Source organism: Heterocephalus glaber, unplaced genomic scaffold (assembly GCF_053883595.1).
Source record: "Heterocephalus glaber isolate CG9 unplaced genomic scaffold, H.glaber_assembly_v1.0 deba00000943, whole genome shotgun sequence".
NCBI lineage: Eukaryota > Metazoa > Chordata > Mammalia > Rodentia > Bathyergidae > Heterocephalus > Heterocephalus glaber.
Window position 1 is genome coordinate 7,474,142 of NW_028258175.1, and position 23,969 is coordinate 7,498,110.

Sequence of the window (23,969 nt, forward strand, 5' to 3'; positions counted from 1 at the left end):
TAGATGACATAGTATTATATGTAGAAAATCCTAAAGAAACCACAAATGAAACTACTAGAGCTAATAAATTCAGCAAAGGTGCAGGAAAGAAGATCAACATACCAAAAAAGTTGTATTTTTATATAAGGTATGACTGATAAATAACAGCGAATGTTGAATTTTTAAAATTTTTATTGCAATAAAGGACATGTTGCCATTGATCCCTCATTTTGAATGCACTTATCCCATCGTTCTTGACACTTTCTGAAGCAGTTCTAGAAGTCCTCTTCCATGTCATTAGCCGCACTGTTGTGGTTACCTCCATGTCCTAAATCCATTCAAAATCCCTACCTCTCATGGTCATTTTGCTTTGTGGAAGAGCCAGAAGTCATGTGGTGTCAGATATGATGAATAAGGTAGTTGAAGACACACAGTAGTGTTTTCATGAGCTGCCTTTCAATGGGAAGGCACTCAGCAGCAGCATTCACTGTATTTTTGATCACATCTTGTAAAGGCACTTACAAAAGAGGACTTCCAGAACTGCTTAAGAAAGTGTCAAGAACAATGGGATAAATACATTTGAAGCAAGGGGGGATATTTAGAAGAATTAATGGCAATGCGTCTTTTAGTGTAATAAAGTTTGAAATTTAAACATGCACTGTATATTTTGATCACACATCATATACTAGCAATGAACAACCTAGAAGGAAGTTAAAACAATTTCACTTACAATAGCACCAAAAAGAGTAAAATACCTAGGAGTAAATTTAAAGATGTGCAGGACTTGTGCATGGAAAATGACAATTCACTGTTTCAAAGTTAAACAAGACCCAAAATAAATGAAAAAGCATCCTGTGTTCACAGACTGAAAGATATACTCTTGTTAAGAGAGTAGCAATAGTCCCCAAGTCGAGCTACAGAGCCAAGACTCATACTGCCTTCCTTGCAGAAATGGACAAGACAATCCTAAGATTCATCTGGAACTACAAGAACACTGAATAGCCACATAATTTTGAAAAAGAACAAAATTGGAAGCCTGACACTTTCTGATTTCAACACTTCCTACAAAGTGACAGTAATCAAAACAGTTTAGTACTAAAAAAAAGGACATGGATATAAATCAGTGGAATAGAATTGAGAATCTAGACATAAATCTATACTTCTACAATCAATGAACAATAAAGGTGCCATGCTCAGTCTTTTTTTTTAAAGAACAGTCTTTTTAAAAAATGATGCTTGAACAACTAGCCAGCCGCATACAAAAGAATGAGGTTAGACTCTTACTCTACACCATGTACAAAAATTAACTCAAAATGGATCATTTACCCAAATGTAAGAACAGAAACAACAGATTCTTAGAATAAAACAGCAGTAAGCCTTCATAATCAGGATTTCAGTGTAATACCCAAAGAAGATATAAATAAAATCACCAATTTTTTTTAAGAGTACAAAAAATTTATTGAGAGAAAGATAGCTTCTAAGAGAGACAGAAGGGGAACCAGAAAGTGGGTTGCCCACTCATCCAACTTCCCAAAAGTGTTTTTTAGGATAAAGCCATGAGTTCACCAATTTTTAAAAAATAATTTTTGAGTATCAAGGACACTATTAGAAAAAAAAAAGGAAAGGATGGCACAAAGAATGGAATAAAGGTCTGGAAAATCATACATCTGATAAAGGTTTCCTAACCTGATTTATGTAGCACTCTTACAACTCAACAATGAAAAAGACAACCCAACCCAACTAGGTAATGAGTAAAAGCCTCTAAGTGGACATTTCTCCAAAGAAATTATACAAATGACCAGTAAGTAAATAAAAAGGTGCTCAACATCATTAGTTAGGAGAGAAACGAAAATTTGAAATGCAACGTGATGCCATTTCATACTCCTCTAGAATGGCTAAAATACAAACAAAATAGAAAATGAAAAGTGTTGATGAGAATGTGGAAACCTGGAACCCTCATGCACTGATGATGAGGATGTAAAATGGTGCAGCCCATATGCAAAACAGGTTGGCAGTTCCTCAAAAAGTTAAACGGAATTACCATATATAACATCAATACCATGCTTGGGTATATACCCAAGACAGTAGAAAACATATGGGCATACAAGCACATGTATATAAATGTTCATGAGGTACTGATACATGTTACACCATACAGGAACCTTGAAAACATTAATGCTAACTAAAAACAGCTGGACACAAAAAGGCACATATGATTCTCTTTACATGAAATGTCTAGAATCCACAAATCCACAGACACAAAAAAATGGCGGTCGCCCAGGAACAGCAGGTAAGAGGCATCAGACAGTGACTGTTTAATTTGGAGAGTAGTGAAAGTCTTCTGGAATCAGTAGAGATGGTTGCACAACACCGCGAATGTAGGAAGAGCCAATGAATTGTACACTTTAAAAGGGTTTTTTTAAAAAGGTTAAATTTATGTTGTGTTTTACTGCAATTTTAAAAAGCTCTATGAGACACAGAGGTCGTCCATATCAAGATGGAGTCGCCTGTGTCAAACCCCAACAACAACAACAGAAAAGCTAATAAACTAGACTAGTTAGAATTGTTTTTGTCCGGCCTCCCAGGTGTCAGGGAGCAGCGGGAGCGCAGCAGGAATGGAACGGGAGCAGCAGGAGCGAGGGCCCCGGAGGGAGCAGGCACCGTCAGGCCTCGCCGCCGCCACTGAGGGGCGCGCGTTCGCCTTGCGCGGTGCCAGCTCCCGAGGCCCTCGCGCAGCGGCGCAAGGAGCGGAACCGCCGCTGGCAGCCGGAGGGTGGAGGACGGGGTCCGCGCGGGGAGGAGCCGGGGCGCTGCCTCCTGCGCGCCCTTTGCCAGAGTCCCAAAGATTCCAGTGAGCTACTCTTGGCCCAGGGCCGGCCGCACTGCTTCCAGAACTGGGGAGACTAGGAGTAAAGGAAGGGAGACCTTCGCCGTGGCCGCACCATTTAAGGGATGCCAATTACTGGTCAAGATTATTACTAATAAAAATAGTTTTTAAAATTAAAGTTAAAAACTTTAAAAAGGAGCTGTGTTGGAATCGGAAGCAAAAGGGAGACTCTAATCCTGTCTTTAAAATTTGGATATTTTGTTCATAGTGTATTTTGCGTTTTTAAGTGTTGCATTTCAATGTTTAATAGTTATCTTGAGTATTGAGTATGTCCCATTAATTTTGTGCTGTAGATGAATACCTGGGTCATTATACTGACCTCACCCTGAGGACAGCTCTGCCTTGCAGTCACTTTCGGTGTGGTGGTGGCAGAAGACTGGAGACCTTGTCCCTCCCAGGATGTGTCTGAGGTTTAGCAGGGAATTTCCAGAGGCACAGGTAAAAGGTCGTACCAACCCTTTAGGCTTGTCCCAGGATGGCCTCCAAGGAGGCCAGGAAAAGGAGGGTTATGCTAACTTGCAGGGTACTAGCCCCTGCCTTACAAATGAGCTTATTAACGTTCTTTCTATTAAATCATTACTACATTAGTTAGTACTTTTATTATTTTAATAATAATAAAATTTAAAACTTCAATAATACCTAAGAAGCCTGGTGTGGCTGTGCACACCCATATTCCCAGCACTCTGGGAGGCTGAGGCAGGAAGACTGCAAGTTTGAGCCCAGCCTGGGCAACTTAGCAAGATCTTGTCTCAAAATTAAAAATAAAAAAGGGCTATGTCATGTTATCCAAAGCTGTATAAGAAAGATAATTTGAAGTGATTTACAAACTAGTCCTATCCCTATAGGACTTACTAGAAACAAATACTAGAGTTTTCTTTTAGCCTGGAACAAATTCCTTAACTCACAATAGAAGTAAATAAATATCTGGCTTTCCTATTTCATATCTCTCTTTTAGTTTTTTAGTATTTTGTTTTACTTTTTTCCCTCCTCAAGAACAACAGACCAAATTGTTTATTTTCTTTATACCTCTGTGGTTTTTTTTAATCCAGTAAATATTATGTAACAATAATTATTAATACAAATAAGGATCCATTAACATTTCTATAACCCCATCGACTCTGGGCATGAGTTTCTAGGGGTAGTAAACTGAAGAAACAAAATCGTGTATGTACTGACATCAGCTTTTCCTAGCTATCAGGGTTTTTTCTCCTTTGATAATACTAAAGGAGAGGTTTCTTTATTATGTGGCTTCTCTATACCAACCACTTGCTAAATGCATTACATATGGTTTTTTAGTACATATTTTTACCCTATGCCCTGCTTTTTGTTTTGATGTGGCCATTTCCTAAGAAATCCCCTATATAGATCCCAACTAAAATAACAGGAAATTGTGCACACATCTTCCCAAGCTCCACTCTTGTTCATCCCTGCCATTCTATACGTTGGCATAGGACCCATCTTTGTAAATGTTTAATCTCTTTGATCCTGTGATTTCTTTCCAAAGAATCACCCTCTTTAGCCGCCTGACTCTAAGAAGGTTTCCCAGTTTTATCTCCTGATGTTCCCAGACACCAGCCCCCTGTTCCAGCCTGACTTGTCTGGCAACTCACTGTTCCCAAGGACTGGGCAACATTCCTTCCTCTTGTGGGCTTTACCTGGCTTGAAAAGCCCTCTTCTTCCCTCTCTGCCAGAGTAGTACAATAGTAATTCTGCAGTCTGACTCCACAGGTGAAGCCCAGCTCCCCTGCTGACTTGCTGGATGATTTGGACAAAGCCCCTTCCCTTCTCAGAGCCTGCAAAGGACAGCGATGCTAACAACAGCACCTGCATACATCCCAGGTTGTTGTGTAATTGAATGAGATAATGCACATAAAGTGTATTGTGCAACTGTGGGACTGCAAAACCTTGTAATCTTAGAATTCTTGTAGCCCCAACTATAATTAAATGTGAGTTAATGATTAAGAAGCTTGTTAGTTCTGGGAAGCTAGATAAAATTTGTAACAGACATGGAGTTTTAAAAGTAAATTACTCAACTCCTTGTTTGTCCGGAGAACGGACGTTCCTGAACCCACTATCTGTAGGACAATCCATCAGTGTGTCTGCCGACCATCAGTACATGACAGTTGTGACCATTAGTGTGTGTGTCTGCCAACCATCAGTACGTAACAGCCAACCACTAACCTTTGTTCCTTTTCTCGTAAATCTATATGTTAACCTCCCCCTCAACCCCCTATAAAAACAGCCTCGGACTCTGAGCCAGCTGCCTCTCTAAGCTACTTTGCTTTGGGAGTGCCATCTGGCCAGACTAATAAAGGTCTGTTTTACTTTCCAACTTGTCCGGTGTGTTCCCTCCCGCAGTCAGCTCCTCGGAGCGTTTGGTAAGGCCCACGCTCTTACATTCTGGAGGCACCGCCGGGATCCCTGGGTGTGCTTCACTGCAGTCAGCTCCTTGGAGCGTTTGGTAAGGCCCACGGTCTTACACAACATTTTTGACTTTGAATTAATTTTATTGGTACATTTTAGGTTTGCCGTATAATGACATTCATCATTAGAAATTTGTACATTTACATAATATATCTTGGTTCTTATTTTTTCCCCTTCCCCTACCCTCCCTTCAACCCCTCAGCCCTCCCTATTTACAGAGACTTTGTTTCCTTTTTTTCATTTTCTCATATTAATTCCATTCCCTTCTTTCTTTTCCCTACCCTTCTCACTTCCCCTTCCCCTTTGCCCCTTTTCTTCCTATTTCACATTATCTACCATACCTTTTGATCCTTATTTATACTTTCAGTTTCTCACACTAGAGAAACTGTTCGGTATTTACACATGTCTGTCCTATTTATTTCACTTAAGAGTATTGCCTCAATGTGCATCCATTTAGCTATGAATGTCTCTAATTTCTGATTCTTTATGGCTGAGTAGTATTCCACTTTATAAAAAAAAAACCCCACATTTTCTTTATCCAGTCTCCAGTTGATGGGCAATTGGGCTGCTTCCAAGCTTTAGCTATTACAAACTGTGCTGCTATGAACATGGGTCCACATATATCACTGTGGTATGATTCTTTTAATTCTTTGGGGAAGATACCCAGCAGGAGAATAGCTGGGTCAAATGGGACTTCCAATCCTAGTTCTTTGAGGTATCTCCATATTGATTTCCACAGAGGTTGCACCGGTCTGCACTCCCACCAGCAGTGGGGCAGGGTTCCTCTTTCCCCACAGCCCTGCCAGCATTTGTTATTGGGTGATTTTTTGATAGCAGCCATTCTTTCTGGGGTGAGGTGGAATCTCAGTGTTGTTTTCATTTGCATCTCTCCAATGACCAGTGATGTTGAACATTTTTTCATGTATTTATTTGCTATTTCTACTTCTTTGTGTGAGAAATGTCTGTTTATTTCAGATGCCCATTTTTGGATTGGGTCTTTAAATTTGGGAGGTCTGATTTTTTCAAGTTCTTTATTATTCTAGATAGTGGACTTTCGTCTGAGGAACAGCTAGTAAGAATTTTTTTCCTGCATTGTGCAATATTGGTACTAGGGAAGATCAATAACTGAGTGTTGTCATCATTGTTGACATTATTATTTCAAGTTTTAGTTTCAACTGCTCCTTCAGGGCACTCTTCTCGAACCAATCCAGGTCCCAATAATTCCTCTTTTTGAATTACAGAAAAACGGCTTCCTAGTCGCTGGATTAGGGGCTGTGGGGTTCTGTCATTAGTTACTCTACCAGTTACTTGTCTTCTTCACCCAATTCAGGTGCAATATGAACTCGAAAAAAATACACTGCATTTTCCCTCTGTTTGACTGAGGTCATTGCACCTTGCCCTGGGAATCTCCCCCTTTTTAAAGGTGAGAGTTAGTTTGGTTAGTTAGCCTGAGAGATAATTGTGCACTTGATCAACAGCCTGGGTTCCGGGGTGGTCATGAGAGGGAGATTTGGATTAGAGACCCAGATGGGGACGGAATCGAAAGGAAAATGTTTAATAACCCTCGTCTCTTTTTATCTAAGATCGTCTAGCAGCAGGTAATAATTTAAGAAATAAAAGAACCCCGCCACGAAGATCCCCCTCTCCTCTGCCCTTTCCCAAGACAACAGCCACTAACTGAGTTGGTAGGGAAGGGGCAGGTGAGGCACCAGAACCCTGTACTAAACCTCTTGCTGAAGGACGTGGCCACAGCTCATTGCACGAACTAAAAATTAGACCGAAGAATTCTACCTCCGGGCCTGGCAGCACGGTTCTGAGCTCGTCCCCACCTCGGGAGGGGACCTGTCCTGACCGCCGGAGGGCGGAGTGGGCGGAGACAGGCTCGCGTTGCTCCGCCCCGGAGGCCGGGCAGCTGTCAGCACGCTGCTCAAATAGGGCGCCGCGGAAGGGCTCAGACTGAGGCTCGGGCTGAGGTTGGAAGGCAGCGGCAAGATGAGCACGGCACCCGCGTTCCTGAGCTCGGCCGAGGTGCAGGGCCACCTGCGCAGCTCCAGCCTCCTCATCCCGCCTCTGGAGGTGGCTCTGGCCAACTTCTCCAGCGGCCCGGACGGAGGCGTCGTGCAGCCGGTGCGCACCATGGTGCCCGTGTCCAAGCACAGAGGGTGAGTGAGAAAGGTGGGGGTCGGCTGGAGGAACGCCAAGGAAGCGGTGGCGCAGGGGAGAGGGCTTGTTTAATCGTGGCTCGAGTCACTGCTGAACGGGCGCTTTACAGGTGTTACCCGGTCCAGGTCAGCGCACTCTCCTTGGCAAGGCAGGTGTTGATGCCACCATTGTACTGGTGGAAAACAGACTGAGAGGTTAAGTGATTTCGCTCCGCTCACACAGCTAATAAGTGGCAGAGCTGGGATGGTTTTCTGGTCCAGAGCCAGGCTCCTGAGCATACTGTGGATTTATTCCGCCTCAGAGAAGGGCAGAGGAACCGGGGGACCAGGAGGGTGTCGGTGCGGCTGCGCTGGAGAACACGGAAAGGCCCGGGAGGACTTTCTAGGACACGCCCGGGGTGATGGGAAGCGGGTGAATCGGCTCCCTCTCTCCTTGTAGCTTCCTGGGCGTCATGCCGGTCTACAGTGCAGCAGAGGATGCCCTGACCACCAAGTTGGTCACCTTCTACGAGGGCCACAGCACCAGCTCCACCGTCCCCTCCCACCAGGCTGCTGTGTTACTCTTCGAGCCCGGCACCGGCTCCCTGCTGGCGGTGAGCAACCCCCTAGAGCGGTGGTGGTGGGAGAGCGAGGCTCAGAAATTGGTTCTCCGTGAGTGGGGATGTGGGTGGGTTGATTGTAACCCTAAATGCCCCTCTCCAAGTGACTGGATAGTAGGGACAGTGAAGCTTATCCGTGACAGTGTCTGTTTCTAAGATTGCCTGAGGATGCGCCTGAGCCTCCTGCCCCTTCAAGTGCGTGACTGTGGAAATAATCACATCATTTTTGTATATGTTCTCATCATGTGCTCAGATACCCCAAACACACAGCTTGAACTAAACCGGAAGCTGAGGAAACATTTATTTACTGAATCCTTGTCAACATGGAAAGGGTGTTATCTCATCTGTGAGATCTTTCTGAAGGATCTACAGTGAGCTGTTTTCAACATCTAATCATAGTATCAAAAAGTAGCAGTGACTTACATGTATTGTTTTTATGTGTCCCACGCTATTCTAAACACAACATGTATTATCCCTCTTCATAATTAAAACTATTCTCCCCTTTCTCCCCTATTACAAGGTAGGTGATAGTGTTACCCCCACTTTACAAATGAGAAACTGAATCAAACTGTTCCCAACTTATCCAGACCACTGCAGCGAATAAGCATTATAGCTGGACTTCAAACCTCCCCAGCCTAAGCCTGTGTCCTATCCTAACACTATGCTCTCCTGCTTTTTAACCTGCCACTTATTGCATATTTATCATCTGCTAGACAGGAGATTGATCACATTCAATCCTGACTAATTCCTCCATGAGATTTTTTTGTAACCTCTTTCCCTCAGTTTTTGTTGTGGACCTTGTAGCTCAGATTAGTAGAGCCACTTTGCAGGTGGTCACACAGCTACTTAGTGAAAGACTCAGGAACCACTCCTAGGTCTAGGTGACTGGAGCTGACACTTTTATGTGTCTTCGAAGTCAGCTCTTAGAATTTCCTTCTCCCCTAAGTTTTTCTCTTTCCCCATGAAATCTGGCTGTTCATCATTCCTCTGAGAAGAGTATCTTACTCTTGCAAACCTATACTCTCCCAGTGGCGATGGTATCTGTGCTATTTACAACAGTGGTTCCCCAGCAAAGCGAGGAGTGGGTCTTTGAAGCAGTAGGACAGGGGCCGAGATCCTTACTTCACCTTCTCAGTAACTCCTCATTGTAAAATGAGAATAACGATGCCCACTTTTTAAAGGGTGCTTGAAGACAATAATTTAAAAATGGAGATCAATATAAAGGGTGGTTGTTATTATTAACTAGGAATAATTCTCGGCTCTTACTGTGCATCAGAATCACCTGGGGAGCTCTTAAAAACAAGGATATCTGGGTCCTGCCCCTAGAGACTCAATAATTTGTTTTTTTGGTTTTGTGTTTGTGTCACACTAGGGATTAAAGCTAGGGCCTCATGAATGCTAGGCGTGCACTCTGCCACTGAACTATGCCCCTAGTCCAAGATTCAGATTCAGTAAGTCTGAAGGTAGTATATAGGAATAGTGTCTTTACAAAGCTCCCCATGTGTGCAGCACGATTTGAGAACCACTTAGGTGGAGTTTCAGGCTCTTGCCCATATGTGAAATGACAAACTTATCTCTCAAATTCTTCCTTAATTTGGTGTTTTGAGAATCTCAGAGCAAGCAAACAAAATAGGCAATTCTTTTTTTTTCCCCTATTAACTTTATTGGTACATTTTAGGTATAAAATGCAGTTACATTCATCATTGGGATCTCGTACCATTACATGAGTCTCTTGGTTCTTATTTTCAAAATAGACAATTCTTGAGAACTCACTCTGTGCTAGATGTTTTCCCATATGCCAGTGCATTTAATCTTCTCAGTAACCCTATGAATGGTTGGCCTTTTTACAGATGAGGAAACCTGTGTTTAGAGATTAAACAGTTTGTTTAAAGTTGCATATCTCATAAGTGGAGGAACTCGATCCAAGTCTGCACCAAGGCATGCTCTCTGTAGAATATTGTACAACTGTTATTGTACAGTTATTGCTTCTTTGGTCTAAGTAATAGAGGTGACCTGTGCTCACTGTCTCTCCTTCCTCCAAGGTCATGGATGGAAATGTCATAACTGCCAAGAGAACAGCTGCAGTATCTGCCATTGCCACCAAGGTAAGATTATTGGCAGGCTGTGGAATTGAGGCGAGGGGGTTGATGGGGTTGGGTGACTCAATCTTGAGGGTCTAAGAGAATGCAGAAAATATTCTGGTCTTCTTTTGGAGATAGCTGGAACTCCACATGCCAAATATGAGACACGTGAGCATGGTGATTCATGAAATACTTAGCTACCATTTCATGTGCACAGCCAGATTCCAAGTACCTCACAGGCATAACTCCCAGCCCTCCCTTCAACTTTGCAGAGTACATGTGATTGTCTCCATTTGTCAGGAAGAGGCATTAAGGCTCAGAGTGGTTATTGAGTCGCCCAGGATTACACAGCTAAGAAGTGATAGAGCAAGAATTTGTAACTTGGCATCTTCAACTCTAAGTACTGCATCCTCAACCCAGTACGACATTAGTGCTTCCAAGTCAGTGTGCTTGCCGGGTGAGTCAGAACCAACACAACACAAGAGGAAGAGAGACAGCAGAAGAGAGCCATGCCATACTTGTATTTATTCAACCAGTGTGGACCTAGTACCTACCAAGTGTCAGGTGTTCTAACTTTTGAGAATCCAGCAGTGAACAAAACAGAGTAGCGCACATAGGTGATATAGACAATAAAAATCAAAAAGCGAAACACAGAATATGATTTGCTTAAAAGATAAACAACAAAAAATATTTTGTGTTTAGTAATGTTACATAATAATAAACCATGATAATCTTTCATTATTGAATAATTAATATTCATTAATATAGAATATTGTGTGCTTAGAGTTTGCTTAAAAATACAGCCAACCATCTCAAAACGCCACATGGTAAGGTAGAAAGATAAAAATGATGCAGAATCAAGAGTATTGGGGAGGGGGTGGTATTTTAAATTATCCAGGAAAAGACTTCACTGAGAGGGTGACTTTTGGGTAAATACTGAAAGTGTGGAATGAACCATGAGAAAATGTGGAGGTATCTCCAGTCAGCCCAGAAAGTGATGGGAGTGATGATATTTCTAAGCAATTTGAGGCATCACACAGAAAAACCCTATATTTAATAGAGGTTAGAGTTAAGCATAGAAAATGGGATGTCTGTGGGAACAACTGGAGTCTGGAATGTTTCCCACTGAATGGAGAACAAGGTTGTAGGATGCTGGTTTCTTAGCATTTAGGAAGTGTGGTATCACAGTGCAGGCTTGGAACAGCCAAGACCAGGTGTTCAGGTTGTACGATTTTCTGAATTTATGATGTGGAGGGAAGGATACAGGATTAATCTGATAATTACATATGAAAGAAGTAGATTATGGCATGTACCTTGATGAACTTGTTTTTAACCATATCTGGAGCCAACTCAGATTGAAACAATCAAAGGCCTCCTTAAAATGTGTTTGCCAGAGATTTAGAAACAGAATGAGTCTTATATTACCTTACATTTGTAAAGGACTTTGGTCTTTTTCAAAACAATGTCCAACTCATTGCCTGGACTTTGAGTTTCTGTGAGGAAGGCAGAGAAAGTATTATTGAACTCTTTTTACACAGAATGAAATGGAGAGGAGGGTTTCCTGAAGGATCAAGAAATACAATGTATGTTTAAATTTTAAAAAAATTATTACAGTGAAAACACATTGCCATTAATTTCCCTCCAAATATTCCTTCTTGCTTCAAACACACTTACTCCATTATTCATGCCACTTTATGAAGCAGTGCTGGAAATCCTCTTTTTTTTTTCTTTTCTTTTTTTGACTGTGCTGGGAAACAAACATTTAATGGTACCTTGCTCTTCAGGGAAATGACCAGAGGCCTTTGAAAACTAATCTAGGAATACACAACCACGCGGCACAGATCTAAACTAAACTAGTCTCTTACCACGACTTCCCTGTAAACTGTAACCTTTCTCTCTCCGAAATGGCCCTCATCTGACATGAAAATAAGTTGCCAGCAGGGGAACCAAAAACCTAGCTTTGTGGCCCAAAGTAAAAACCAAAGGAAAAATACCAATTCACTGGTTAACTGGTAAAAGTAGAGAATCCAGTGCCCTTCACTGTGCTGTTTTGGTCTTCTTATTCTTGCTCTTTTTGCCTCTCTTCTTCAGTCCATCCATGTTAGCTCGCAAAAGGTTTGAGTAGGCCATCTGAAACTTATTCATTTCTTTAGAGCTTACCACAGTGCTGATCTTCTTTTTCCCATCAGTAGCTCTCAACAGACATTTGTTATCTGAAGGCTCAAAGCCCTCCACAGAACCCTTCTTTGGGATGGATCTAGTTTGACCATCATCTCTTCCACCATCACTGCTCTAGTTCTGTTAACCACATCATCCACTATCACTTAGGATTTAGCCAAACCTCAGAGAAACTACCAGTTCCACCATGAAAACATTGTAACATCAAAACACGGGATGGGTTCCTAATGAAAAGACCGATCTCTGGCACGCTGGGGCTCTGTAACGGCTCAGACGCACCAGCCTCAGTTCCTAACTCTCCTTTGTGCAGGGTGTGGGAGCTGGAAGTCCTCTTTTGTGTCTTTAGTTCCATTGTTGTAGCGGTCTTGATGTTCTGAATTGATTCAAAGTACTTACTTTTCCTGGTCATTTTGATTTTGGGGAAGAGGCAGAAGTTGCATGGTAGCCGATCCATGAGTAAGGTGGATAAGAACACCCATAATGTTTTTATGAGCCTGTCTTCCCATGGGATGGGACTCAGCAGCAGCATTCACTGTATGTTTTTTATCACACCCAGAAAATAAATGAAAAGAGGATGTCCAGAACTTCTTCAGTAAGTGACACAAATAATGGGATAAGTGTGTTCAAAGTGAGAGGGAGTATTTTCAGGGGAATTAACAGCAACGTGTCTTACTGTAATAAAATATATTTATTAAAACACTCACCCCTTGAATACTCAAGACCTCCGGGTTCTTTAAGGCTACACAGTCTTCTAGGAAGTCGCAGATCAGTAGCGTCCAACCAAAGCTATGCAGCAACATCACCTGTAAATTGTTTTAAATCAGATTCCCAGAATCATTGACTCAAAATTGCTAAGTGATGGGGTGTGGGAAGTTACATTTTTTTTCTTTTTCTTCTGGTGATCAGTTAGGTTTGGGAATCAGGCCATTGTAGACCCAACCCTTGGTAACCCTGTGTTTGGTTACATCAATAGAAATCTATGCTTCACACTTTGAAGTTTAGGCTGAAACTCAGCTTTGTTCCCAGCGGCTCAGGTGGGCTATTTCAATAAGGAACAAAGGGTCTGTTGAGAGGAGGATGTTTTCATGTCCATTGCTTCTCTTTCATTTAGGCCTTTGGGGAGAAGTGTAGGAAGTATAGGAGACTCTGGGGTCTGCGGGACAAAATACCTTCTTTGTGCTTGGTTTTCATATAACCTTAGTCGAAGACTCTGACATGCTTTCTCAAGGTGGTAACATATATTTGTATTATCCCTATCATGCATTTATTCAACAAATATTTGAATGAAATATTTAAATGGTACCAGATGCCAGGCCCTGTGCTTAGGATGCAGCAAACAGTGGTGAGCACAGCCAGACACAGTGCATGTGATCATGGAGCACAGGGTCCAGTGCAGGAGACAAGATCACACCAGGAAATATGAATTAAACAGTGATAAGTGCCATGAGATCCGAATCTAGTCTACCAGATTCAGGAAGGCTTTTTCTGTATGATATATATTTGAGCTGGAATTTAATGAATAATAGGAATTATTCATCAGAAGGAGAAGGAAATTATTCCAGGCAGGGGAAAGAACCTGTGCAAAGGCCTGTTGACTGAAGAAGGCACATATGCTTGGGTCCAGAAGACAGGAACTGCAGGGGAGTGTGACATGAGAGCAGCCTGCATACTTGGGAGGGCCAGGGCAGTAAGGACTGGGTGAAGACAAATGAAACAGATTTTCAATCTCTTTGTCTAAATGAGAAGCCTAGCAGATTCCTATTCGTGTTCTGAATTACCTACATGCTTATGAGAAAAGAATGAAGAACCATTATGCCTATTATGACTTAATAAATCTTACAGATGTTTATCCCGTTTAAGGGCAGAGATGTCAATCGTCAGGGAAGCAAATTATAAAATAAGGCAACCAATCACAATTACAGATTTAGTTTCAGGGGTTGAAAGTTACTTTTACAGACACTAATAATCTCTTAAGCTCAAGTACACTTCCAAGAATAGACTTCATGTTAAATGAGAACATAAATAAAGCAGAATAGTTAAAGAAAAACCACTCAGTTCTCTTTATTGGAAAAGAGCATAAGAGTGCTTGTGAATACTGTCATTTTGAAAACTGTATTTTATGGTAAAGAATGATATCTCTCCTTCAGCAGCTAAGGAAGATGAACATCACCTAATAGTCTTAGATTCTTTTTTGAGGGGGAATAATTAGTCGTTAATGCCAGGTAGCGCATATCTGTGATTCCAGCACTCTGGGAGGCTGAGACAGGAAGACTGGAAGTACAAGTACAGCCCGGGCTTCTTAACAACTTGGTGAGAGTCTGTCTAAAAATTGAAAATGGCGGGTGATGTTGCTCAGCGTGAAGGTCCTGAGTTCAATTCCCAGAACTGAAGAAGAAAGGAAAAGCAAAGCAGAGAAAAGGAGATACAAGGAGCTAAAATTTTACTAGATGAAATAAAGAAAAGGCAGTTACTTAATACATATGCCCTGAGAGGCAAGTGATGTCTTTCTCTATATCCATTGTTCACAACCAAGCATGATTTTCCCACCTACTCCAGAAACATTTAACAATGTTTGGAGATATTTTTGATTGCTACCACTGCTACTGGTATCAAATGGACAGAAATCAGGGATGCTATTAAGTATTCTATACTGAGCAGGAGGACAGCCCTTCCCGCCACCAACAAAGGATGAGCCAGCTCATATTTCAGTAATGCCAAGATTGAGAAACCCTGCTGCACTTCATATGGTTCATAACAGACATGCACTATTTCTATGCAAATAAAACTGCCTTGGTGCTCAGGGCCTTAAAGACCAGTACAAGAAAATAAATCTATAAACAAGTGCTGTGGAGTGGTGAATTCTATTGGGAAGGCCCAAAAGACTTCATTGGAGAGGTGACGCTTGGTAGAAGTTGATCACAACATCCTATTCTGAAACAGAAACACATACACCCTTAGGAGGTGTCACAAAAGCCAGTTCTATGCTTATCTTTTTTTTTTTTTTGGTGCTGGGGATCAAACTCGGGTCCTTGCGCTTGCGCAGCAAGCGGCGAAACCACTGAGCTAAATCCCCAGCTCTATATTTATCTTTAAAGGAAGTGAAAGAATGAGGACCCAGCAAATATTGCAAGGGTTCAAGGATTCCAGGCAGCTCTTAGAAGCAGCTCAGGGCTCTGAAAAGTAGGAGTTGCTTAGCACACACCTGAGATGTAGCAAGGCAGAAAGAACATGGTTGTAGGTTATGGAGTGTGCTTTTGGAGCACTCCTGGGATATTTAGTACTGTACTATAGTCGCTGAACTCTGAGAAGATACTTAACCTCTCTGGATCACAATCTCCTTATCTGTAAAAAGAGAATAATAACAGGAATCTCCAGCTCACAGGGTCCTTGTCCAGAGGAAATGAGATCATGAGGATAAGGCATTGGCATATATTAGGTGCTCAGTGAAGGCACACCCTCCCCCCTCTACAGAGGGGAAACTGAGACACAGTACCATCTCCTCGATTGCCCACAAGCTGTTGAGGGAGCTGAAGACGTGGCAGAAGCCACGTGATCTTTGAACTGTACAGAATTTGTTTTTACCCGGTGGCCATCCCTTGATGTTTTCTCTCTCATTTCTCTCATATAGTTTTTGAAACCTCCTGGCAGTGACGTGTTGTGCATCCTTGGGGCGGGTGTCCAGGCCTACAGCCATTATGAGATCTTCACAGAGCAGTTCTCCTTTAAGGAGGTGAGTCGGGGTCTGCGGCTTGAGAGGAGAGCAGAGTGAAGAGAATGGCCGTGACTTCTGTACTCGTTCACTGCACTGTGGGTTATTCTGAAATAGTTCGGTAAAGAATCCAACCTAGAGAGTTCTGTACCTTAGTGAGTTTCCTGCAAGCCCCATGGGCGGTGATGGAGGTGAAGAGCTGGGAGGAAGTCTGATCACATCGTTTCAGTTTCTCACTTCACAGGGCTTGTGCCTAAGGATGCAGCAATTCTGCTGGTTAGTTAAAGGATGCTATTTTGTCTACTGCATGAGTTGTCCTTTTAGCCCTTCTCTCTGCTTCTCTCGAGAGAATCTGGGAGGCTTTTAGTATTCAGGGCCATGCATCCAAGAACTAGGGAAGAGACCTAGTAGCATAGAGACCCCTTCTCCAGTCTGCATATTGGCCCACCTTCCCCCTGCCGTGGCTCATGCTTCCTGCTAAGAATATTTGGTGCTATTTTGATTTTATTTTCTGTATGTGTATAAGTGTGGTGGAACAGATTTAACATTTACATTTTTAGGAGAAAATAATATCTCTGCTTTGGGAACTGTAGACTATAAGGAAGAAAACAAAATACCCTTTTGTCTATTTTCAAAGACAAGCGGTTAATGTTTTCCAGTCTCCTCTCGTCAACTTTATAACATAGGTTTGATTACATTAGATATGCACAATTGTATATCCCAGTTTTTCTTTAAATGTTCTAACATCACTTTTCCAGATTATCTAATTTTTACATAATATTTCCTAACATATAATGATAGTTTCCTATCAAGAAATGTGGCATGGTTAGCCAGTCACTTGTGTCTGGGTGTAATGTATCAGTTCTCTCTTAGTTGCTGAACTTTATGTATTATATTTTCTTATGAGAGGTTCTTTGGACCTTATTTTCAGTTTAAAAATGACAACCTGCTGGGGATTTAGCTCAGTGGCAATGCACCTGCCTCGCAAGTGCAAAGTCCTGAGTTCAATCCCTGGTACCAAACAAAAAAGACAACCCCTGACCCAAACTTTGAAACCTGTGAATAAGCTAGTGCGTCCCCAGGTCCTGGTAATACAGATGACAGCTCTCTACACCCACCCCATTGTCTTCCATGACTCAAATTGTAGCTCTACTCTTGGCCTTTTTTATCCACCATACCATTCACCTTCAAGTGCTTTTGATCTTGAATCCTTCAGAGAAGGATCCTGAATACCCTTCAGAGATCAACTGTATTCCCAACTTTAGATCCCAATTACATTCCATGCAAATTGTTGCTATAAATAATCCTTCCTATGATCCTTGTATCCACAATCACAATGACTTCTGTTCTTTTTCCTATGGTCAAAAAATGGCATGAGTGTCCCTCTTGTTGTCCCCAATGAAGGTAAGGATATGGAACCGCACCATGGAAAATGCAGAGAAGTTTGCGAACACAGTGCAAGGAGAGGTACGGGTCTGTTCATCAGTGCAAGAGGCTGTGACAGGTGCTGATGTGATTATCACGGTCACCATGGCCACGGAGCCCATTTTATTTGGTGAATGGGTGAAGCCAGGGGCCCACATCAATGGTAAGTAGAGAGGCTTCACGAGCCACGGGTGCATGGTGGCCAGTCTCCTCCCAAGACTCAACAGAGGCAGGGCCTGTGTCTGCACAGCTGCTTTCCTCATTATGTAGAATGTTCAAGCTCTATAAGTGCCCCAGAAATGTATGGTCTCTGAAAAACTGTGTCCCAAAATATGACAAGGAAATTACAAACCTGAAACTGATAAATATTTCAGTAACTAATGTTCTGTGAAGTGTACCATTATGACAAATCACAGCTCCATTCTTAGGTGTGATGAAGCTTAGATCCCAAGGGCCTAATGAGTCATTTGCTTTTAACACTTAGAAGTATAAAACTTTTCCCAAAAAATTACAGTACAAAAGATACTGAATGTGGTGTGTGCATGCTTTTGAATATGCGTGGGGAGGAGTAGGGTCTCTAAACATGAGTGTGCCTGGGGCCTCAGGAGATTTCTAAATGGCCTCAGGGGCTTACAGCAAGAATTGGTACTTCTATTACAGATACTGTTCTAAATTGCCAAGATGTATTATGTCATTTAATCCTTATAAAGACCTTGTGATGTAGGAACCTTACTTATCATGGCCCCCGTTTTATAGATGGGTAAACCAAGGCATGGAGAGATTAAGTAGCTTCCCCAAAGCCAGAGGTTCTCGGTGGCAGAGCTGGGATTAGAGTGGAGGCAGTCTGTTCTCGGAGCTCAGGCTCTTGAGCAATACTTGGTATTTTCTCCAATAATGAGATTGGCTTTGGTGAGCAGAGCAGGCAAAGTCTAGAAGATTTGAAGATGGTATCAATACCCAGTGTTGTAGTGACAAGCACGTGAGGCTCACTCTCTTGCACCCCTGAGGGGAGCCAGAGCCCAGTCTGAGCCAGGCCCCTCCTTTGCTCCCTGGCTCACCTCCATCTGCCTGAGTAGCCTCACACAACCCTTTGAGAACTAGTGACTGTCTGGGGGGAGAAATGCAATGAGGAAAGGCGGCTTGAGAAACCGAGTTTCCCACTGCCTTATGATTTATTTACAAGCTTCAGCTTTTGTTCTGTAGAACTCCCAGCCTTCAAGACAGACATTCTTATACCACTCTCTTTGGAAATTAGTGTGAGGGAGAAAGCAGGAAAAGGGAGAAGGAAAGAAAGGTGGATGGCAGTGCAAGAAGGCATACAAATGCTGCCTTACGTTTGGATACGGCTTTATAGTCATTTTCAAAGACCAGCTGCTGCCAGCTGGATCCAGCCAGCACATATATTTTGTTTGGACCACAGAGAAGTCAAGAAATAGCACATCTCTCTCTCTCTCTCTGAAATGGGAATATCTGGTAACAGTGGATGTGTATTCACAGACAGTACTGGTTAGCTGAAACCATGTGAAGGGTCTGTGTATCCAGGTCACCACCATTTCCGATCTAGACTCTCTACGGGCCTTGCTCCTTTTCATTACCTGCCTGGCTCTGCAGGCTTTTGCTAGCCTCTGGCTGCATTTTCCTATGTCCTTGTGGCAGGTGGTGTGATGTAATGCCTTCATTGTTTCGGTCCAGGCCTCTGCAGAGGATGTGAATGCTCAAGGCCAGCAGGGGGCCAGCTTTCTCTCTTTCTTGGGCCTTCTCTGTGACCATGACACTGGGCTCTTTTGTCATGAGTTAAAAAGAAAGCATTTGAGGGTGAGGAATGGGACTGATTGGAGTACAAGCAGACAGACAGAGGGCGAAGAGTGTGGGGTATAAATGTGCTCCGAGTGATGTTTGTGTTTCAGGGTTTTGGTAAGAACATGGCTCCCAGTAAGCAGCAGAAGCACTTAAGAGAAGGCCAGGGCACTTTCTCAGACATAGATTCACTGATGTTTACATAACCTTAGCAGGTGCCTTTCCTTCTCAGAACCTCAAATTGTGCATTTGATAGCTGGGAATTGAATCAGACACTGAAATATACTCGTGAGGACCATTAATAGTATACGTAAAACATCTCACAGTATTATAAGTACTCAGTAAATGATATTAAGTGACCTCAAAATCGTTTAGGAATAAGGTAGGATATGAAACAAAGGAAAAAATGGTAGGTATTATTTTTAATGAGCCTTCAGTCTCACACATGGGGCGGGACTTTCTTGGGAGCAGAGGTGGTGTTCTAGTCCAATTAAACCCACATGGCCTTTCACCCGTAGCTTGTCCCTACTCGTATCCCTTGGGACGTTCCCCGGCTGAGGGTCAGTTTTGTTATCTTGTAGCAGTTGGAGCCAGCAGACCCGACTGGAGAGAACTGGATGACGAGCTCATGAAGCAGGCAGTGCTATATGTGGATTCCCAAGAGGCTGCCCTGAAAGAGTCTGGAGACATACTGTTGTCAGGGGTGAGTGTCCTCTCACCCACTGGGGCTGTGCCTGGCTGGCCCCACTGCAGCCCAGGGTAACTTTCCCTGCAGTTCGTCCTCCTCCGTACCTCAGACATCCCACCTCCTGCCGGGGAAGACGTTCCTAAACCTCTTGCAACCCTTTTTGAATCCCATCACAGAAAAATGTGGCCATTATGGCAATGGCATGCATTTCCCTGTCCCCTCTACCTGGAAATAGAAGCGTAGGAGATTTTCCCATTATGCTGTGCTAGGAGGCAGCAGGCCTGGGAGATGGGAGGGAACCTGCTGCAGCTGGGAAACCTTCCCATGTGGCCAGCACAATAGGACTGTGGTCACCTAGGTTGCCTTTTCCCCTTGTAATCAGGACACTGAAGCAAGAAAGGAGCTTCTAAAAATGCATTCAGATAAGAATAAGCCCATTTCGTCACTGACACAGCCCGCTAAGTACAAACTTGGGTCTCTCTTTGTATACATGACATCAAAAAGGTAGATGCTAGCCAAATAGGACTTCAGAAGGCAGCATCCTCCTGATATAACCCAGGTCTTTTTTTTTTTTTTCAAGTTTGACCCTTATCATTTCCTGCTATGCTCCATGTTGGTTCCAAAAGCCAACCCTGAGCAGTCTTTGCTTCAGACCTGGGTCAATTTTGCATTTGTTTCATAGGCTGAGATCTTTGCTGAGCTGGGAGAAGTGATAAAGGGAGTGAAGCCAGCCCACTGTGAGAAGACCACAGTGTTCAAGTCTTTGGGTAAGATCCCTGGGCACAAACTCAACCAAAGCACAAGGCAGGTTTACCAGTTAGAAAAAGGAATGAACCACCGTGTCAATGATTTACATGTCTTAGCATTGTGATTAAGCCCCTACACTCTGGAATTGGACGGTCCTGGGTTAGAGACCTTCTCTGCCATGTCCTGGATGTGTGTCTTTGGACAGTTTCTTTGCCACACTTGTCTGTTACCTTGAGTTGTGAGGGTTAAGTCAGATGTGCATGAAAAATGATTTGCACATAGCAAGTGTCAGTGGTAAATGATTTAGAGTTAGAAATAAGTGAAACTCAGAAGGCGATATCCTTCAGAGATGGGTGGGGAAGCAGGGGGTAAAGATGTTACAAGGCAAGAATTTAAGGAAAAGGACTGAGATCTAACCTGCAAGTGATTCAGACAGGAAGTTCAACCTTTGACCTCTTCATTCCCTCCTTCCCTGCCTCCCACTTGCTGCTTGGAGGAGGGCTTTCATGGGGAGCCATGAAACACCTAAACAGGTAGGCAAGGAACCCCAGTAAGGGTGAGCTCCCAGTGGCCAGTCTGCCCCATGGCTCAGCTCTTCCAGTCTATAAGATTAAGGAAACAGAAGCATGTGGGAGCAGACCTATAAAACAGCTGATACGCCAACAAGACTGAAATATTCCCAGAATGCTTGATCAGTGGCTGTTCCTCTGAGTCCCTCAAGAGTGCCCTCTGCTCCTCTCTCAAGACCTTCCATACTTCTTCATGATCAAGCAATGAAAGCTTTAACTCTAGGCAGGGCACTAAGAGTGTCTGTCCACACAGCACTTATGCCATTGGTTAATATCCGTGCCTTGCGGGTAGTTAAATATTTGTCAGTCTCTCATGCACTAGAAGATAGGTACAGGTAGTGTAAACTTTATCCAGAGCCTGGCTCAGTGACACCGACTGATGTAGTTATGTCTGGAAGTTTCAGAGTTCATTGATACACCAGAGGTCAGCCAGCTTCCTTAAGGAGGCAAGAAACCGCAGAAACCTGCTGTCTGCTTTTAAGCAACTTTTGTTTTTCTTTTTGGGGACCAGCTTTTTGGCATATCCTTTCACTAAGAGATGCATATTAAGCATCTGCATGTATCTGTGCTGGGTGCAAAGATTAAGGTACTATCTAAAGTCACTGGGTGAATACCCCTTATCCAAAATGCTTGAGACTAGAGATGTTTCAGATCTTAAAATATTTGCATATTTACAGGTTTCTAATCATTTCTAAAAATTTCTAATCTGAAAGTTTGAAATGCTCCAAAATTCCAATACCACCCTGACCCTCAAGACATTTCAGATTTCAAAGTACTTTGGGTTTCAGATTTTCAGATTAGGGGTAATCGACCTAGAGGACAAGGGGGAAATGCTAAGGATGCAGGTTTGCTACTTGAGCAGGGGTCTGCAAACGATGGTCTATGGGCCAAACCTACCCACCAACCTGTTTTTGTATGACCTGTGAGTTAGAAATGGTGTTTATGTTTTTGGATGATTAGGAAAAAACCCACAAGAATACTTCATGACACATGAAAATGACATGAAATTCAAACTTTAGTGTTCATAAATAATGTCTTATTGGAACACAGTCAGGCTCATTTGCTTCCCTGTCATCTGTGGCTCATTTTCCAGTGTAAGGACAAAGTGGAGTAATTGAGACAGAGACTGTGTAGCCCACGCAGCCTAAAATACTTACCGCCTGACCCTATACTGAAAGTTTGCTGACCCCCTAAACTAGACCTTAAATGACACCAGATTTGGGCATTTCTTGCTTAGTAACATATTCCACGTTTTAATCTGCCCCTTGCAGACTACCCAAGCCTAAGCTTACCTCTGGGTAGGAGTCACTGGTGTTCTGAGGGTTGCTAGCAGTATGCACAGTGTATCCAAGAACTGCCAGCCACAGGGACTGGTTTGTATCAGAAAAAATTGTTCTAACAAAACGTGAACCAAATTTCTGTCCTTTCCAGGGATGGCAGTGGAAGACATGGTTGCAGCCAAACTGGTATATGATTCCTGGTCATCTGGTAAATGAAACAAAGAAGTTCTGTGTTGAGATGGATGCTACAACTCTAAGGATGTCACCACTGGTTATCTCATAATTTCCAGATAAAATGAGGGCGCCCAGGGGCCGGGTTCAGTGGTTCTACCACCTGCCTTGCAAGTGCAAGGTTCTGAGTTTGATACTGGTAAAAAAAAAAAAAGAAAAGAGAAACAAAATGAGGGACCCCAGGCCCCAGAAAAGTATAATTTTGTGCTTATTATGTCGTACTTTAAATACTGAGTTCGTGTTTGTCGGTGGAAACCAAAACTAGGTAATAGTTCTTCTGTTACACCAGATTATAACAGCATTCATTTCCTTTGTGTTCCACTAACTTTGGATTTCCCTGAAATAAAGCCTTTCCGATTCTGCAGTATTTGCTTCAGTAATTTCTGTTCCTTGTGGCAAGCAAGTGAAGGAAATGAAATGCTTCCATTCAGCTAGCATGGTGACACATGCCTATAATCCCAGCACTCTGGGAGGCTGAGGCAGGAGGATTGCTTGCCTGGGCAAACTTAGCAACTTGGTAAGACTCTGTCTCAAAATTAAAAATAAAAAAGTGCTGGCAGTGTAGTTTAGTGGGAAGGCCCTGGACTCAATCTCCAGTATTAAAAAAAGTGTTTCCATTCACTCCTCTAGACTGAATTGTCTCTTAAGACTATAATGGAAAATTTTTTTGCTTTTTAAAATTGAAATACAACTCACCATCTAACCCAAAATTTTACAGTGTAAAAATGCAGTGATTTTAGCATATTCACAGAGGTGTGCAACCATTACTGTGTGTCTAATTCCAAAACATTTTTATCACTCCAAAAGTGTGGTAATCATTAAGGTCGCTACACATTCCTCCCTCTCCCAGGCCCTAGAAACCACCGGTCTTCTTTCCACCCTCATAGATTCTCCCCTTTTGGAAATTTCTTCTACATGTAATCATACACTTTGTGTAGCCTCCTGTGTCTGTCTTAAAATTTAAAGGAACGGTGGAGTTTCTTTATAGGTCCGGACTCCTTTGGTCACAAGTAGTAGAGACCACATCTCAGTCTACCTTAAGCTGAATGAACAAAGAAGGAATGGAATTTGTTGGCTCTTGTTATTAGGAATTAAACAAGTAACTGGTTCCAGCTATGGTTGTATCCAGAGGCTCCTAAGTGTCTTTAGAAACTAATCTTGTTCTCTCCTTTCCTCCCTTCTGTTTTCTTCAGTGTTGACTCCATTATTCAGC

The 23,969-nt window shown here is 42.7% G+C and overlaps 1 protein-coding gene and 1 long non-coding RNA gene across 2 annotated transcripts; both read left to right on the forward strand.

The window, feature by feature from the left end:
• Window positions 1-3,192: 3,192 nt before the first annotated feature.
• On the forward strand, window positions 3,193-7,036 carry LOC110344186 (uncharacterized). Its single transcript, XR_015450455.1, has 3 exons — window positions 3,193-3,304; window positions 6,621-6,713; window positions 6,874-7,036. It is a non-coding gene; the product is annotated as an uncharacterized LOC110344186 (long non-coding RNA).
• Window positions 7,037-7,151: 115 nt separating this feature from the next.
• On the forward strand, window positions 7,152-23,120 carry Crym (crystallin mu). Its single transcript, XM_004855907.4, has 8 exons — window positions 7,152-7,452; window positions 7,892-8,045; window positions 10,094-10,156; window positions 15,939-16,040; window positions 17,424-17,607; window positions 19,823-19,944; window positions 20,612-20,696; window positions 22,677-23,120. Exons 1-8 carry the CDS (start codon window positions 7,283-7,285, stop codon window positions 22,739-22,741), a joined length of 945 nt encoding a protein of 314 aa, XP_004855964.1. The 5' UTR covers window positions 7,152-7,282; the 3' UTR covers window positions 22,742-23,120.
• The last annotated feature ends 849 nt before the right edge of the window (window positions 23,121-23,969 follow it).